The following is a 17,860-nucleotide window of genomic DNA, read 5'->3' as shown; positions in this document are numbered from 1 at the left end:
CTGAAACCTTTCATGTCTCTTGTGAAATCTGCCATCTTCAGGCAAACAAATCAAAAGCCAGATGATTGTCATAAATGCTCAGATACTTCAGCAACTTAAAGCCCCTCTGATTTTATCAAAGCAGACAGAGTGCTGTTACTACACATATCAGGTATGAAGCTGGTAGAAAGACACGCGTGAGTTTGACTGGCTGTCAGCTCCCTGACAGAAGCAAACACTTTTCATTGTCTCAAAGTTATAATCAAAATAAGTATTCGGGAGTTTGGGGGGACCAAATGCACTTTGTGACCCTTCTAAGCTTCGGACAAATTTTTACTGCAGTTTGTATTTGTGCTTAAAAGCACAGTAGGTGCCACGATAATTTATTTTTGCCAAAGTACAAGAGGGAAATTGGATTTTACTAGGGAGGCATTAGAATCATAGAATCATAGAGTTGGAAGAGACCACAAGGGCCATCGAGTCCAACCCCCTGCCAAGCAGGAAACACCATCAGAGCACTCCTGACATATGGTTGTCAAGCCTCTGCTTAAAGACCTCCAAAGTAGGAGACTCCACCACACTCCTGGGCAGCAAATTCCACTGTCGAACAGCTCTTACTGTCAGGAAGTTCTTCCTAATTATTAGGTGGAATCTTCTTTCTTGTAGTTTGGATCCATTGTTCCGTGTCCGCTTCTCTGGAGCAGCAGAAAGCAACCTTTCTCCCTCCTCTATATGACATCCTTTTATATATTTGAACATGGCTATCATATCACCCCTTAACCTCCTCTTCTCCAGGCTAAACATGCCCAGCTCCCTTAGCCGTTCCTCATAAGGCATCGTTTCCAGGCCTTTGACCATTTTGGTTGCCCTCCTCTGGGCACGTTCCAGTTAATTGATATTATTAATATTAATTATTACGTTCCAGTTCCGTTAATATTATTGGAATTTGCTTCTGTAACTTAAGGTAGAATTTGGCCTTGTAAGGAACAATTGGGCATAAAAAGAGAAGCAATGAATCTTCTCAGCTATGGATTTTCTCAATTTTGCACTCTCTTGGCTTGGCATCCTGTGCAGGGGAACTGCCTAAACTGCCCTAAATCTGGCACTGGAAAAGGAAGCCACACAGCAGATCCTATGCACAGAAAACTGGCATATCAGGGAGAAGATGTGAGATTCGATATACTTGACATCGACTAGCCTCTCTGGTATAAAGTAGGACAACCCAGACACAGGTTAACCACCTCCGAGAGAACTAGGTCAGCTTTCCCCAATTTGGCCCTCCAGATATTTCTGTACATCATCTTTGACCATTGGCTCTACCGGCTGGGGCTCCTGGGAGTTATAGATCAACTGATTCAAACAATTGTGGCACAATCAGCACATCTGGGATAAGAAGGGCCTACTGAACCTAAAAAAACCAAGGGCAATTTTTGGACAGCTAAACACACCGCCGTCATGAGTATGGCATTTGCAGGCTGACACAGAGATACTACAGAATGTAGAACTGCAGCAATTTTGTGGCAAAATAATACATCTGCTGCTAGAAGGTTGCACATGTTAAGAAAGCAAAGGTGTAAATCCCATTCTTCAGACAGCGGCAGATTTTGGTTTCAATCAAATCCTCTTGGAACTGTCAAGCCCAATTCCAAGGTTGCTGCTATTGCAAAATTTCTCTATATTGCTGTTTTTCTTTATCTCTTCCATTTCCAATTTCTCTTTGGACCAGCATTTTCCAATATGGAGGCGGCTAGGTCAGACAAAACAAAAACCAGCAAAAAAATTGTTGCCTTGTCAGCTACATTATAATAGTTGGTACCTTCCACATATACTTAGGTGGAATCTACACACCCAAAAATGCTTCAAAAAAAGGTTTGAAAAATACATTGAATTTGGCATAGCTCACTGTTGCCATCTAGTGTCTCATTTGTATATTGCACTTTGCAACACATTTAAATGTTTTGTTTGCAGCTGTATAGCTGAGTCCCTAGTTGCTTCTCAGTAATCTTTCCACCTCAGAGGTGACCCACCAGAAGCTGTTGAACTGCGACTCCCACCATCCCTGATAATTGCCCATCCTGGCCGGGGCTGATGGGAGTGGGAGTCCAACAACATTTCGAGAACCGCAGGTCCTTTGGTGGCTTGAGCCACTTGTCTGCATTCCTAGAATGGCTGGAATGTGTGGCGACAGAGTTTCTAATTTAGAATTATTCCTTTAGTATCAAGATTGTGAGGTAATGTGAAGGCTTGTCCTAAAGTCACATGTCCCAGGCAGTTTCAAAGGCAGAGAGCAGAATTTCCTAAACTTAGTCTTCAGCTGTTTTGGGACTACAATTCCCATAACCCCTGACCACTGGTCCTGCTAGCTAGGGATGATGGGAGTTGAAGTCCAAAAACAGCTGGAGACCCAAGTTTGGGAAACCCTGACCTAGAGGTTGTTACACAGGTTTGTCTTGGAGGAGAGGTGATGAACTTTTGGCCCTCAAGCAGGCATGGACAATGGCCAAGGATAATAGATATCATAGTACACTAACATCTGGAGGGCCACAGGTTCCTCACCCCATCTTAGAGACTCTGGGGAACAAAGTCATTTCAACATATTTCTCTAGTGCGGTGTTTCTCAGACTTGGGTCTCCCACTGTTGTCAGACTACAACTCCCATCATGCCCTAGCTAGCAGGACCATAGAATCATAGAGTTGGTAGAGACCACAAGGGCCATCGAGTCCAACCCCCTGCCAAGCAGGAAACACCATCAGAGCACTCCTGACATATGGTTGTCAAGCCTCTGCTTAAAGACCTCCAAAGTAGGAGACTCCACCACACTCCTTGGCAGCAAATTCCACTGTCGAACAGCTCTTACTGTCAGGAAGTTCTTCCTAATGTTTAGGTGGAATCTTCTTTCTTGTAGTTTGGATCCATTGCTCCGTGTCCGCTTCTCTGGAGCAGCAGAAAACAACCTTTCTCCCTCCTCTATGTGACATCCTTTTATATATTTGAACATGGCTATCATATCACCCCTTAACCTCCTCTTCTCCAGGCTAAACATGCCCAGCTCCCTTAGCCGTTCCTCATAAGGCATCGTTTCCAGGCCTTTGACCATTTTGGTTGCCCTCCTCTGGACACGTTCCAGTTTGTCAGTGTCCTTCTTGAATTGTGGTGCCCAGTGGTCAGGGATGATGGGAGTTGTAGTCCAATAACAGCTGGAGACACAAGTTTGAGAAACACGGCTCTAGTCTGTCTGTGGACCCAGAATCACTCACTCAAGGTGCCCAGGGTGCCAGAAGTACAGAAAAAGGAGTTGACTGAATCATTAAAGCAGGTAACATAGCAGTTGAGCTTTTTCTTATCCAGACATGCGTTTTCCTCTGCTTCAAAGGAGAGCTTGTACAGATGAAACTGGGCCTCTCTAGCCATGGTAACTAATGAAGGCAAGGAGAGGAACTGAGCTGTTCTGACTTTCCAGATGTGGCTTGTTGAGGGCTCAGGGGTTTCGCTATCAATGCCCCTGCTTCCATGTTTCAAGAATAGAGCCAGGGCTTTGTTTTGGGCTTCTCCAGCAGGTAACAGTACATTCTCCAGTAGGTAGTTACAACAAGGAGGGGCCCACAGTGTAAGGCACAAACACAGCCAACCAAACTCTTTGCTGTTCACCCTTTTTGATGATATTTGATGATATTGCAAACATCTTCCACAAACTGAAACAAGGCACACAATGCAGAACAGCAACACACTTAAAATAATGCCACGTGGAAGAATTTAGCGCCCGGCAGTGTCTCCTTTTCATGACCCTCCTCATTCTCCCACCTCCATTGATGTCTCCCATGATTCTGGCGGGTAGGCCCAGCCCAATGTTTCAGGATATGGCACTTTCCAAAAAAGAAACAAGCAAACATTTTCCATTCTTTTCTTTTTGGCACCAGTAGTTGTAAATTATTTCCAGGGACAACAAATCTGCTTCAGGAAAACAAGGGAACAAAAACAAGTGTCACTATCATCATGAAAATAGTCATGAGATCAACCACATAATGCAGATGGGAAGCAAGGAAACTGTTAAGTTGTGGGCGAACATATCAGACAACGCAGCGATTCTTCAACAGCTCTTGTTTATTCAGAGGCCAGAATAGAACTGAACTGAAGAGCTCAGTCAGCCTGCTTATATAGAGCTCCAGAACAATGTAACTGTTGCAACTTTCTAAAACTATCCAATCACTGAACGTCACTTTCGATCCTTCATTTGCATAACTATCTACAGTATCCCCCTGCTGGCCCAGTACATAACAGAAACCAATTGCCTTTTCAGAGTTTTACGGTGTTCTGTGCTTTAAAAAAACCAAAACAAACCATCCTATTGGAGTAAACCCATTAAAATCAATGGATCTCATGCATTGTACTTTACCTGAGTCTAATTAATGATGTATTATTGCCCAGTATCCTGCAGAAAAGTGTGCTCTTTTCCTGCTACTAATGTTCGCAATCAGGGACGCGGACTTATAAAAAATATTGGGGGGGGGCCCCCCGGAAAAGCTCATGAATAATAAATAAGCTCATGAATATGCAAATAAAGTGGCGCCGCCTCCTCGTGAGCGAATAGGGGAGAGCGTGCTGCGCCTATTAATCAGCTCCGGAGCGGAAATTGGGTGGAGCTTTTGCTCGGGAGGGAGGGCAGGAGGCATGCAGCCCGACCCTGTGCATTTTGGGCTGGGGGAGGGGCGGCGATGGCGCTCTGCTGGAGGGGCGCTGGAGATTATTGGGGGGGCGGAGCCCCCCCAAACGAATTTTTGAGGGGGCTCGGGCCCCCTCAAGCCCCATGGAGTCGGCGCCTATGTTCGCAATGTTTCTACAGCCCTTTCCACACAGACATATCCCTTTCAAGCATAGTGGAGCAAAGCGAAGACTTTTGGTAAACTTGGCAAAGAGTTCTGCCTTGTCACAGAGTCCTTTGCAGTGTATCTTTCTTTGCTGTAAACATATTTCAACAAAGCAGAGTGTTTTGTTCTGTGCTAGCAAACAGCTCTAGGGCAATGTATCTCCAGACTGTCACTACTTTGCTTGAGGGATTCAAGTGTGTACAGTACTTCATTGGAAATTGAGGTTTGTGCAATTAAAGTTCTCTGTTGCCCTAGCATAACAAATTCACTTACAGAACAAAACAAAACTTTTTGTAGTTAGGAAAGTGACAGGGAAGTGCTCTGAAAAGTGCGAGGTGAAATAATGATTATTGGGAAGATCTATAAACACTCCACAAGCGAATCACGATGAATGCTCATTGTTGTATAATCTCCCCACAAAACAAAGGCTCAGTAAAGACCACACATGGTCAAATTTCTGCATAAGTTTTGCCCCATCAAATCAGGATGAATGCAGGTACCCTGTGAGAAATTCTCAGCAATCATAGCTGGAATGAGCAGCCTTTATGGGGATGATTTTGCTTATCACCTTGAAAAATTCAAATGCAACTTAACAGCCTCAGGGCTTGAAAGGCTGATTGACTATAAAACATTTCATAACTGACCCTATGAAATCAAACTCTAGGCTTTATCCCTGCCAGCTGCCACCTTCTCCTTTGTGCTCTGAAGCTCTGCTCGTTGGTTTGAGTAAAGAACTCAGCTTGCTCTGCTGGTTAGAGCAGGGGTCAACAAACTTTTTGAGCAGGGGGCCGGTCCACTGTCCCTCAGAGCTTGTGGGGGCCGGACTATATTTTGGGGGGAAAAATGAACGAATTCCTACACCCAAATAACCCAAAGATGCATTTTAAATAAAAGCACACATTCTACTCATGCAAAAACACACTGATTCCCAGACTGTCCGTGGGCCAGAATTAGAAGGCGATTGGGCCGGATCCGGCCCCCGGGTGTTAGTTTGCCTACCCATGGGTTAGAGTGTGGTGCTGATAATGCCAAGGTTTGCAAGTTCAGTCCCCAAATGGGTCAGCTACATCTTCCTGCACTGCAGTGAGTTGGTCCTCAGGGTCCCTTCGAACTCTACAATTCTATGAAGATGAGGTGCCCATTGATGCTGGTGGGCCAAAGTCTCTTTGCTTCTTCTAGGCAGGTTCCTCCTCCTTAGGGAAGGGCAGTAGCTCAGTGGCGAAGCATCTGCATTTCCAGGCAGAGCCAGGAATGTCACATGGTGCCTTAAGGAGCCCTTCATTGTGACTGGCTGGCTTGGTTTGGAATATAATGCTCCCACAAGGGCTCCAAAGTGTAAGGGATGGACAATGTCCAATTTCCCCAAGAAAAGTGGCTTTTCCTTGCCTCCTCCTAAATATCAAAAATGTTTAAATAGCTCCCAAAGGCCATCTTTTCTATGCATTTCCAAATGCAGAATGTATGAAGAAGCAGGTCTGGAAAATACGGTGCAATATTGGATACAAATTCACTACATACTGACTACTGGAACACACACTTAGAAATGAGGCATAGGCCGAAGGGTATTCAAGTAACGATTTTTTATTAAAAAAAAAGAAAGATTTAGGAACCTTTGTTTTTTCTTAAAATAAAGGACACCTGGTATCTGAACCTGTCAGTGGTATGTAATAAAGCATAAGCAATCACTGTGGCCGGGGAGCTGTTGGTGTCTGTGTCAAGCTCTGCCCGATTTAGCTACATGCAGCCTGCATAGAGAAGATGTCAAGGAAAGGTGTCAATCCTTTTCAGCCCTGGCCATCTTAAAAGTTCAAAGCAGACCATAGTTCTGTCCCGTTCTTGTCTGGCAGAAGGCGCAAAAGGCAATGAGGTGTAATTGGTTAAGTCCTGCTCAGATTGGACCCATCAGTCCATTGATCTCAATGGGTTTGCTCAGAGGTGTCCCATCCTGTTTCGCCACCTGAGGAGAAACAGGAAAGGGCTGCCCTGCATGTCCATCTGGTACCCTCCCCACCAAAACCTCACTTCCCAGGGTCACAGGACTGCAGTTTCTGGGTTCGGGAGAGATTTCACAGCCCCATGAAGCTCTTGCGAGATCTCGCTGGAACCCACAAACCGCCGCTGCCACTTCTCCAGCAGAGGCAGCAGTGCCCCTTGGATTCAGCCGCCTGAGGTGGCTGCCTCAGTCTGCCTCATGGATGGGCCGGCTCTGGGCCTAACTCCAAGTAGGGCTTGGTTGGAGACACCGCACTGTGTCACATTGATTGTGTTCAGAGGAATCGCATAAACCCTTTTAAGGGAGAACATAGCATTTTGTGGGGCTGGCTAGAAAGCTATGAACCTGTTGTATGTGTGATGTTGTTGTTTTGAAAAGGCTGTTTAAGAGTCAAAGCTGGGTCTTTTCTTCATGCCTGGCTTGTCATTTGAAGCGCTGCCGTGGAATCCGAGTTTTGTTGAAACTGTCACTAAATACCAGTCTTCTGTGAAGTACAAAGAGCATCATCTCACCTACCCGGTGGATTTTCCATGTGTTCCTAACAATCGTACTGTCTGGGAGTGAGCTAAAGAGTGAAAGACTGAGGGATTTCCTGCCTTTATTTACAGATCTGTGGGCATGCACATGCCCTAGTAATTACCCAGTCAGTCCCTTAATTTGCCTTGTACCGTGTGGGTGCAGTCTAACGGAAACTGCCTGAGCAACTTTCCACTGAAAAATTATAACCAGATATATGTTTGGAGGGAGAATGCCACACATTTTTATCATCTTCTGTACAATTGGAGGGTGGAGTAGGGGAGGGGATTGTAATAGGTCCCCTCCCCCGCCTTACATGCTGAGGAATGTCTTCCATGGCTATGTTTTTACAGCTACTGGCATTTTTCCCTTGTGCTCTACTTGCCCCCACCTTTATGTTATTGCAAATGCAGCTGAACAGGTCTGTGTCATATGATGGCAGTGTTAGGTTTGCAGTGATGTATGTGCCTCAAATCTACTTCCAAACTTCATCTCTTTTCTCTTTATGGCCACAGTCCCAGGGCCCACAGCCCAGGGGCCACTTAAAGTCATGGGTTTGAAGAGGTTTAAGTACGTCCAACTCAAGTGTTGGATTGTGGCCTGTGTGCAAGCAATCTCTACCCCCTGCACACACACACACACACACAACTATCCATTTTTGGCTTGGTGCGATATTATCCGTCTTCGTAATGGAACATGATAATTGCTGTACCCATTTTGAGCAGACCCAAGGGCACAGACTTATGACAAGGGCGAAAATGTACGTGCTGAGATGTAAGGAAATGGACATTTCAATGCTAATATTTCATAAAAATAAATTGGTGAGGCATGCCAGGAAATAGCCTGGAAGTAACTTGCTCATCTTCTGGGCTTTCCACCATACTATGAATCACTTGTTTACTTCACTTAACAGAAATGCAGCTGTATTCCTCAGCTATAGGCTGTACACTGTAAGTGAGAGGGGAGAGTGAGCAGGTGCAAGGCCTGTACCTCAGTAGCAGGGCCTCTGCTTTCCATCCAGAATGTTCTGGGCTTAATCCCTTGGTGTCTCCAGATGGAGTTGAGACTCCTGCCTGAAAACTTGGAGACTTGCTACTAGTCCGTGCATGTAATACTGAAATTTGGCAGGTTTCATCCCCTCAAAAGGGTCCAAGAAGCCTGCAAATTTCATCTACTTCTGCCTCAATTATTTGTTTTTAAGTTATAGATTATTCCTTATCTTTTTTGTTTGATGGTGCCCAGCACAAAACTCTATTTGTCTGTAAGTTGGTAAGCTCTGTCCACTCAGGAGGGGCTACTATGCCTGCAGATTCCATCCAATTTTACTAAGAAGAGGAAATATAGCCATTTTAAAAATTTCCCCGTAACAGTGAATGGGGGAGGCACGAAACTTTACTTCTCCAAATCAGGATTCAAATGTGCACCAAACTGGGCAGGATTTGAAGCACTTCAGACCAAATCGGGCTGTTTTTCCAAGGACTGAATTGGGGTATGAACTGAATCTTGTAGACAGTGCACGACCCGGCCCGCCTCACCCAAGTTTGCACAACATTTTTGTGGCAAGCATTTCTGAGAGATTACTCACACCGGTTGGAAGGCAAGGTAATATTTGAATCCTACCTCCATTTTTTGGCATCAGCTCGAACTTCTGAATAATCCTCTGCAACATCCGCTTGCCCTTCCTTTGTTCCTGGCTAGCTGATGTGTTGCTTTCTCTATGGTTTCAATTCAATAGTTGCTGGTCTAACCTAAATGCTGTAAGCACACAGGTGGCTGAACCTTGGCTCAGTGCAGCTCACACATGTTCACAGTGCATGAATGTTCTTGGGCCATAGATACTCAAGCTCCCCCTGCCCTCCCCAGTGCTCTTTTTCCACCATTCTTTGACAACAGAGCAGTCATAAGGCAAACCTGCGCTGAAGAGGCAGACCTCTTGTAAGTTATATACTGTGCAGTTCCCACACAACTGATGTCTCTGTGGGTTGCTCGATGCTCGGCGTTATGGTTTTCTGATTAGGGACACGCCATGTTATGTTAAGGAAGATCTAATTACATTATACACAAACGCACACTTCATTATTTACAAAATCAAGCCGTAGCCATCAGTGGACTGCTCCAAGCTGGAGCCAGAAGTAAAATTGGACCCGGCTCTGTCACACTTGTCAATGGGATACTAAAACTAGCAGGCTATAAAATTCATTTTTCCCCCAAGCAAAAACAATAACATTATTATTATTATTTTAAAATGCTATTCCTGAAGACCACAGAGGGAGAAATATTTTTCCTTCTGATCTGTTCCAGGGCTGCTGCTGGGAAAAACTGTAGTGAGCCTGAAAACATATTGTTGTGGTCTGCCAAAGTGTTTCTAACCTTGGCAGGTCTGAAGCAATGGGATTTTAATGAATGAGGTGAGAGACAAATTCTAAAATAATTCCCTCCCATCACCTTGACAAGTCTTGTGGCAGTGGCTGATGTTAATGTTTTCTTAGACCTCGCTGTGGAAGCTACATTTAAATTTTCCTTATTTTTCATTCTTGGGCGCAGAAACCAGTGAATCTGTCCCCAAACTCCTGGTAAGGAACGTATTAGCCTTATGGAATGTATTAGCATATACAAAAATTGTTTTAAGATGCTTTTACTAGAAGACACTGTTGGTGGGTTGCCTGCTCACTCTTTCTGGCATCCCTCCCTCACCTGCTCAGGCCATAAGCATTCCTTCACATTTCTTCCCTGTTGTATTTAACACCCACATAATGAGAATGCAAATTAGCAGACGTTTCATCATGGCTTTATTGATAAATTTGGATTTATGCACCAGCTCTCTATGGAACATGATTGTCCCTTTTAGAAAGTCCCTTTGCTTGCCACTTTTAACTCTGCCAAATTCATGTTAGCTGCAGTTTAATAAATACGCTACAAAAGAATGCAGTAAAATTATAACACTCCATCCCTTTACTGATTATTTAAAAAAAACCTTTGTTAAAGAATAGACTTTCTTTCGTAAAATACTATGCATTTATTTGGTATATGGCCAAATGACTTGGTATAGACTCAAGAATAAATAACAACAAGGGCATATTTTAAGAACAAATCTCTTTACAGTATGTTCCTTCAGAAGAGTTTGAACAAACAACAAGGGTATCACATGAAGTCTGCTTTAAATTGTTCTCCCATGGCTGATTCATTCATGTTAGCAAAGCATGATGCGTGTGCAAGGGCAGTAAATTGGATTGGGCCATATTCCTTTTGCTGTTGTAGAGTTTGCCTGTGTAAACATAGACAAGTGCACTTAAATTCACTGTAGGATTCAGTAGGCTTGAGAGTTCTCAAGTTGATTGGATTGGGACTTGCTCTGCAGTGGCATGGATAAAATGTTCCCTGCCCTCCTAACAAAGCCACTACTACAGTCATACCTTGGGTTAAATATGCTTCAGGTTGAGCGCTTCTGGGTTGTACTCCACGGCAACCTGGAAGTAACAGAACGTGTTACTTCTGGGTTTCGCCGCTCACGCATGTGCAGATGGTCAAAATGACGTCATGTGCATGCGTGGAAGCGGCGAATAGCGACCCGCACAGGCGCGGGTTACGTTCGCTTCAGGATGCGAACGGGGATCTGGAAAGGATCCTGTTCGTATCCAGAGGTACCACTGTACAGAGAAGAAATTAAAGTGGCTTCTACATGGAGACTGTTCACTGTATCATGTATACAGACCCTCTGGGAGTGAAAGCTCATAGAATCAGCAACTGTGGTTGTTTATGAATAAACTGAACACGGGAACACATCGGTCATAACATGAATCAGACCCTAATGCTCATGTGCAAACTTGCCTCCAACCCAGAAATGCATTTCTGACACTTTTCCAATTAACTGATCCGGTTATGTGTGTGTTTTTAACTGCAACTCCCAGTTTTTAAGATACCGCCCACATTTTTGCTTTATGCACAGTGGCTAAGCCTGCTCCAAGTTGCTTAAGGTTATTTTGCTTAGGGCTGCTTTACACATTGTGCAGGGTAAATCAAAGTTAGTCAACAAAATGGGCATTCCAAAGGGAGGTGCAGCCAGTTCTGAGTCCCAGAAAAATATGGCTATACAATAGGTGAGTTTGCTGTGTTTACATCCTTGTAATAAGGCGGTGTGTGAAGAAGACTTTGAGGGACTTTAACTATCCATGCAGCTCCTCCCTCCCCAGGCCTTATCTTTGAGTGGTGGTACAAAATAATAACTATAATGAAAATGTGCTTTACTTCTGCTCACATCCCTGGAGCTATTAAGAGCTCTTAGTAACTGGACCCCTGCCAAGCTGAATTGCAAGGCAAGTATAACTCCAAAATGGGAATGAAGGGACTTTTGCTTTGTCTATTATTGTATCTACCAGCTTCGTTCCTCCTCTCGAATAATTACTGCCCTTCCCTTTTAAAAAAAACTCTTTCTTTTTCTTAAATACGTCTAAATATTTTCATCAATATATCTCTAAGGAAATTATGCTGCATTTGTATTAAATAACTTATGTATGGAAACTGTTTAATAATGATCTGGTTATAGTCCTTGGCTTTGATTTAGTAAAAATATTTCAGAGGTACTTGTACACTTTGCAGAATAAGGGATATTTGATTGCGTCAGCCACACTTTAGGTATCACAGTCTTTTACTCACCAGAGTCAATCACACAGACGTAGTATTTGACACAAATCAAAGTCCCTGACTTCTGCACAGGCACAATGGCAGTGGATGCTGATATTTCTCCCTGCTATTCTGAACAAAAGTAGTACCATCAGATGCAGTTTTCAGATGCATTAGATGGATAACCCATGAGCAAAAGCCCCATAACTGGGGTTTGCAGTTGAGAAACGGACTCTTTGAGTTCTGTTGCCTCAACCACTGAAAGCTGAGCTTTTCCCATACAGATTAAAAAATGATAGCCCAGTCCTTACTTGAGCATGATTTTAAAAACACAAAACCTTACATTGGTGCAGAATGCATAACATTATATAAATGTCTATTTGCACAGGGGTCCATATGCAATTTCTATATGCATATATAAATAATACACTTATGAAAAAAAATGTGTATTCTATACAACTATATACAGTTAGTTGGGGTGAGTGGAGGAATGGGACATTAAATCTGTATGCTGAGAGTTTCTTTGATTTGGGGTCCTGTGGACCAACCGCCCGTGTTCCACAGACTCTGAAAGAAGTTGGCTTCTTTCCTCCGCCTTCTCAGTACTCTCTCGCTTCCTGAAATTGTCTGTAATAGTCCTCCTCTGAAGGGTTCTCTGTACATTTCTGACCATTATTAGGAGGCCTGGCTTCATTATAGCGGCTCCAGTCCCCTTTGCAAATGATCCAAGGCAAAATGTCCACTTTGTAATGAAGTTCGGCGGAGAATTCTATGCTGATCAGGTTTGGGGTTCCTGCTCCTTTGCCCCTTGTGATCAGCTGCATGATGTCGTCGTAGCAACAGTGCTGTGCCGCCAGGGTGGTGCTTTCCAAAGACAGCATGGACCGGATGCAATAGCGAGCGGTCGGCTTATAGATCTCCAGTTTTTCCTTTGGCCCACTCGCATCTTTCCAGCGAAAGCTTTTCCGCTTAAGCCGGTCGTAGATATCGGCCGTGCTGTAGGCAACCTCCGTGGGATACGTGCAAGGGCAAGCAGGGAGGTCGTTGACCACTTTGTGCATGTACTTCTTTAAGAATTCACTCTTGCAGCTCATCCACCTCTCACAGCTGTCAGTATCTGGACAGTAGAAAAGGGACACAAGGAGAACTTCGCTGTGTTTCAGAGATGACAAAAATGCAGGGTTTTGACAGCGTTTAGCTAACATCACACTCCGGTAGTCAAGGGGTTTGCTTTGTGTTCTATCACAAAATCAATTCCAATATTATTTTAAAAACATTTTAAGGCCTTGGAAAACATGCAACAACAACAACTTTTTATTATTTATACCCTGCCCATCAAACATTAAAAACTTCCCTAAATAGGGCTGCCTTCAGATGTCTTCTAAAAGACAGATAGTTGTTTATTTCCTTGACATCTGATGGGAGGGCGTTCCAAGGGGTGGGCGCCACTACCGAGAAGGCCCTCTGCCTGGTTCCCTGTAACTTCACTTCTCGTAGTGAGGGAACAAGCAGAAGACCTTCGGAGGAGGACTTCAGTGTCTGGGCTGTTTAGGGCTTTAAAGGTCAGAACCAACACTTTGAATTGTATCAGTTTCACTGTCAATATGTGATATGTCAATATGTCAGCCTTTCCTATGGAGTGTGCATCTTGTCAAAAGAAAAGATATTATTATTAAGATGATTATAGTGAGTAAAAGTAAATATGAAAAGAAAAGAACAGAAAAGGGAAAAAGAAAACTGATATATATTTTTTTAAAGCAGGGGAAAACAGCAATAAAATAACCATAACATATACCGTATTTTTTGCTCTATAAGACTCACTTTTTCCCTCCTAAAAAGTAAGGGGAAATGTGTGTGTGTCTTATGGAGCGAATGCAGGCTGCACAGCTATCACAGAAGCCAGAACAGCAAGAGGGATTGCTGCTTTCACTGCGCAGCGATCCCTCTTGCTGTTCTGGCTTCTGAGATTTAGAATATATTTTTTTCTTGTTTTCCTCCTCCAAAAACTTGGTGCGTCTTGTGGTCTGGTGCATCTTATAGAGCGAAAAATATGGTAATTAATGTTACCAAGCTATATAGTATATATGTCGATGGATTAAACTTATTGTTTCTCTCAAGCATATGGTAACTCATGGGTCACTATGGTTTTCATAAATACGTTCCAAATATCATTTAAATTTGCCCATGTATAATCTTCGTCTGAAAGCAATCCATTCACGTGTTGCAAGAGTTGTTGTATCATCTATCCATTGACCAAAGGGGGCTGTATTTTTGCCCTTCCATATTTCAGTATCAATCTTCTGAAAATATACTGTGCATTCTTTAACTACACTAAAGCTGAAGTGAGTGCATTGTCGTGCACCTAGTTTTCATGAGGTTCCCTTATGATTAAAAAATAAAATGTGGGTTAAAATTTGGCAGAGCACTGCCCCCCCTGCCTCTGTGAGGGCCTCTTGAATGCAGCTGCACAGAGACACTGGAACTATAATCTTAACGGATGATATTGAAACAGCTCCTTTATAACTGAAGCCATAAGTGGCTCACATTCCAGACTTGTAATATGTGGGGAGACAGCAAGATATCTGTGCAAATCAGGATATGACACTAGCAGAACACTCATGAATGATGAAGCGAGGGTCTGCATCTGGAATAAAGAACAGAGTCAAACCTTTGTGCAAGTTTTAAGAAAATCCTCAGCCTTGCTCCAAGCAATGCTTTCGCATCCCATAAACAATGCTCTGGATTAACCATGTCTTGGCCAGCATGGACAGATTTTGGAGTGCTACCTGTTGGTTGCAGAGTCACCCTGAACGTAATCAGTCACCCAGAACATATTATGTGCAGCTGTAGTATTCAAGTTTTTGCCTTTTGTCCTTGAATAACGAATTTGCAATGATTCAAGAAGGCTGTGGCACAGCTGGAGGCAGAAACGTTTAGTCCAACGTTTTTCCTTCAGAAAGCCCACTGGGAATGGCTGCTGAACAATGTGTAACTGGCTCAGTCAAAACCCACACATTACAAAGATGGGAAATATTTGAGTGCTCCCTCACAGCACCTTCCCAGAAGTGTCCTAGGGGGAAACTATCACACAGATTGAAGTCTGCCTGCATTATCTAGCTCTGAAGGAAGAGAACCCTCTGCTCCTATCTGCTTACCGACTTCAAACAGTTTTGTGGCATTGAATTCTTCGCTTCCTGCGAGCAAACTCACTTCTGTGGCTGCTGTCCTGAAGGTGTCTTCAATCCCTGAAGAAAGCAGGGTATATAAATATATTTTTTTCAGTAACGGCACATAATACAAGGCAGTAGAGAAACTAGGCTTGCATTAGTATCCCACTGATTTCTTATGTTCCTATAAACATTCATGCCGTCACTGTTACTTTTAGTTTATTGGATTTCTTAACCATCTGTCACCATGAGGTCCCAGGGGAAGGTTACAACAGCAATATAAAAAGACAATATTAAAATTGGTTAAAACTCTTGCTCTCGAATCAGAGAGAATGAGAAAGAACCTAAGAGAATGAAAATTACCGTATTTTTTGCTCTATAAGACTCACTTTTTCCCTCCTAAAAAGTAAGGGGAAATTTGTGTGCGTCTTATGGAGCGAATGCAGGCTGCACAGCTATCCCAGAAGCCAGAACAGCAAGAGGGATTGCTGCTTTCACTGCACAATGATCCCTCTTGCTGTTCTGGCTTCTGAGATTCAAAATATTTTTTTTCTTGTTTTCCTCCTCCAAAAACTAGGTGCGTCTTGTGGTCTGGTGCGTCTTATAGAGCAAAAAATACGGTACTTCTGAGCCTCAGCAGTCTTGCACTTTAATACAAAGGTCAAAACAAATGTCCTCCCACCCCTCTCTGACACCATCCCCTCTCTCAAATATTTTAATATTGACTTGAGATGAATACCTGATACTACTCGCTGGTGCCATTAAGTACCTTCTGAATGGTTATGTTTCTCTGAACATCACAGCAATCGCTTATAACTGCCAGCGACTGGAAACTTAAGTCGCAAGACAGTTTTTCATTATTTTCTGCTTGCAGTGCCAGCAAACGAGTGCTGAGCAGAGGAGTTTTCGACTGCTACGCAAGCAGATTTTTATTTTATTTTTACAAAAAACAGGATGTACTACATACTGGTGTTGCAGGCTGATGAAGACAATGTGGCTGACAGACACGGTGGTGCAAATATTTGGGCTATTAATAAATCCAGAACTTAAGAAACCACCCCAACATGAGAGGAACGATGACGACGACAACAAAAAAAAATGCCTGCAGATATTCTCCCAGCTGTGCAGGAACATCTTATCTGGGGCCATGTTTAAATGACCTAACCACACAAGCAGAGAATGAACCACCTGATTCCACACACCCCCTTCAGCTCCAGCTGGGTCAGGTGGAAGCGACTTGTAAACAAAGTTTACGTTGTTTGGAAAATGTAATTGGACAACAAAGGCAATCCTCTGTCTGAAAGATGCTGCTCTGTTGAGCTAGGTGCCTCTATGCCAAGCCGATATTAGCAGCACCTTTGAGACCGAGCCTTGCCTTTCCCCCCCCTCAAACATGCCTCACACAGATGCAGAGTCTAGCGCTAGTCAATTTAAACTGCACTGTCTAAGGAGGTTGACTTAGGGTTGCCATTTTTACGCCTCTATTCCTGTTAACAGAAAGGGGAGATGGGGGGCGGTGGGCGGACTAAAAAATCAAGGTTGCTATCCCATAAAAAACAACCAAGGGGAACAAATTCCTTAAATAAAGCAAAGATGGCACTTTCTATGTAGCCTAAAACTATGTGCATTCCGCAACACACATCCTCAAATTGGCATGTCAGCATCACACATGACAGTTCTGGAGAAGTATCAGCAAATTATCTTTGTAAGTTGAAGACACAGTTATTTGTTCAGACGAGCTTTCCCTTGCCATTGTTCCAGACACGTACCCTCCCTACAAGTTATGGAAAGTTTGTTGAGCAAGATACCCAAGAACCCACCATGAAGGCAAAACTCACGGCAGTTTAGTTTTTGCCCTTGACATTTCCAAATTCTCAGTGGAGTTCTAATGAGGGTGAGGGTTCATTCTCTCTGGCAAATGCTTGGGCAATTTCTACTGTGTCGTCATGCTCCTTCCAAGGAAACAAACATGGCGCCGTCAGTGCCAGCTGTCAGACGCCAGGTTGAGACACTCCGTGTTGCCCAGGCATTGGGTTATTAATCTGGAACATACTCTGGTATGAATTTGGCCTTTTTTGTGGTGCTCACCATTTAGGTCAGGGGAACGCTTTCTTATTTTCATAGCATTGTTTGAATTTGTGTTTATTACATCTTGGGGTGGTGTTTTTTTCCATCTGGTGTTTAACTTTTGGTTTTTAATGTTGTTTGTAGTTTTATGGATCTGTATGTTGCTCTGAGACATTTTATTTGAAATAATAAAGCAATGAAATAATAATAGTAGCATGATTAATGAATATGCTTTTTAAAAAATGGTGCTAATGCTCTTTCCACAAGTAAGAATTCCCTGAAGATCTCAATGTGTTTTCTAGTTGCACTTTTGCATCTAAATACAGGCCGTGATGGAGGGATGAATGAGAAATATCAGGGGAGGGCTCCATTGCCTAAGCTAAAGTATAGTTACCAGCATGTTCACATCTGAGTGAAGGGCCTCCCTGACCCCACTAGTGATGTGTGTGCAAGAGTCATAGTTTAGCCAAGGTACCACATCCAAGGCATTAGGCTTTGAACTGCTATGGCTGTCTTGATCATCTCATTTTGCATATTGCTCTCTTTCTCTACGCTTTGAAACCTGGTGTCACTGCAAAAACACCAATGCATCTTAATTCTCTTAGCACTTATCTTTTTAAGCAATACAATAATGGTAAATGCAATTAGAACT

General features: G+C 43.3%; 1 protein-coding gene across 2 annotated transcripts in view; it reads right to left on the bottom strand.

Annotated features, from left to right (window-relative positions):
* Nucleotides 1-10,126: 10,126 nt before the first annotated feature.
* Nucleotides 10,127-17,860, bottom strand: part of ISM1 (isthmin 1) — a 30,889-nt gene continuing 23,155 nt past the window's right edge. For both annotated transcript variants that reach the window (XM_083495648.1, XM_083495647.1), the window contains exons 5-6: nt 15,130-15,219; nt 10,127-13,091 (exon numbers count right to left, since the gene is read on the bottom strand). In XM_083495648.1, coding sequence (XP_083351774.1) covers nt 12,574-13,091; nt 15,130-15,219 — 608 coding nt within the window. In that variant the 3' untranslated portion in view covers nt 10,127-12,573. The remainder of the gene's footprint in view (nt 13,092-15,129; nt 15,220-17,860) is intronic.

Source organism: Podarcis liolepis, assembly GCF_965112155.1.
Source record: "Podarcis liolepis genome assembly, chromosome: 3".
NCBI lineage: Eukaryota > Metazoa > Chordata > Lepidosauria > Squamata > Lacertidae > Podarcis > Podarcis liolepis.
The sequence above is the reverse complement of the archived record's forward strand: the minus strand, read 5'-3'. Positions and strand labels throughout refer to the sequence as shown.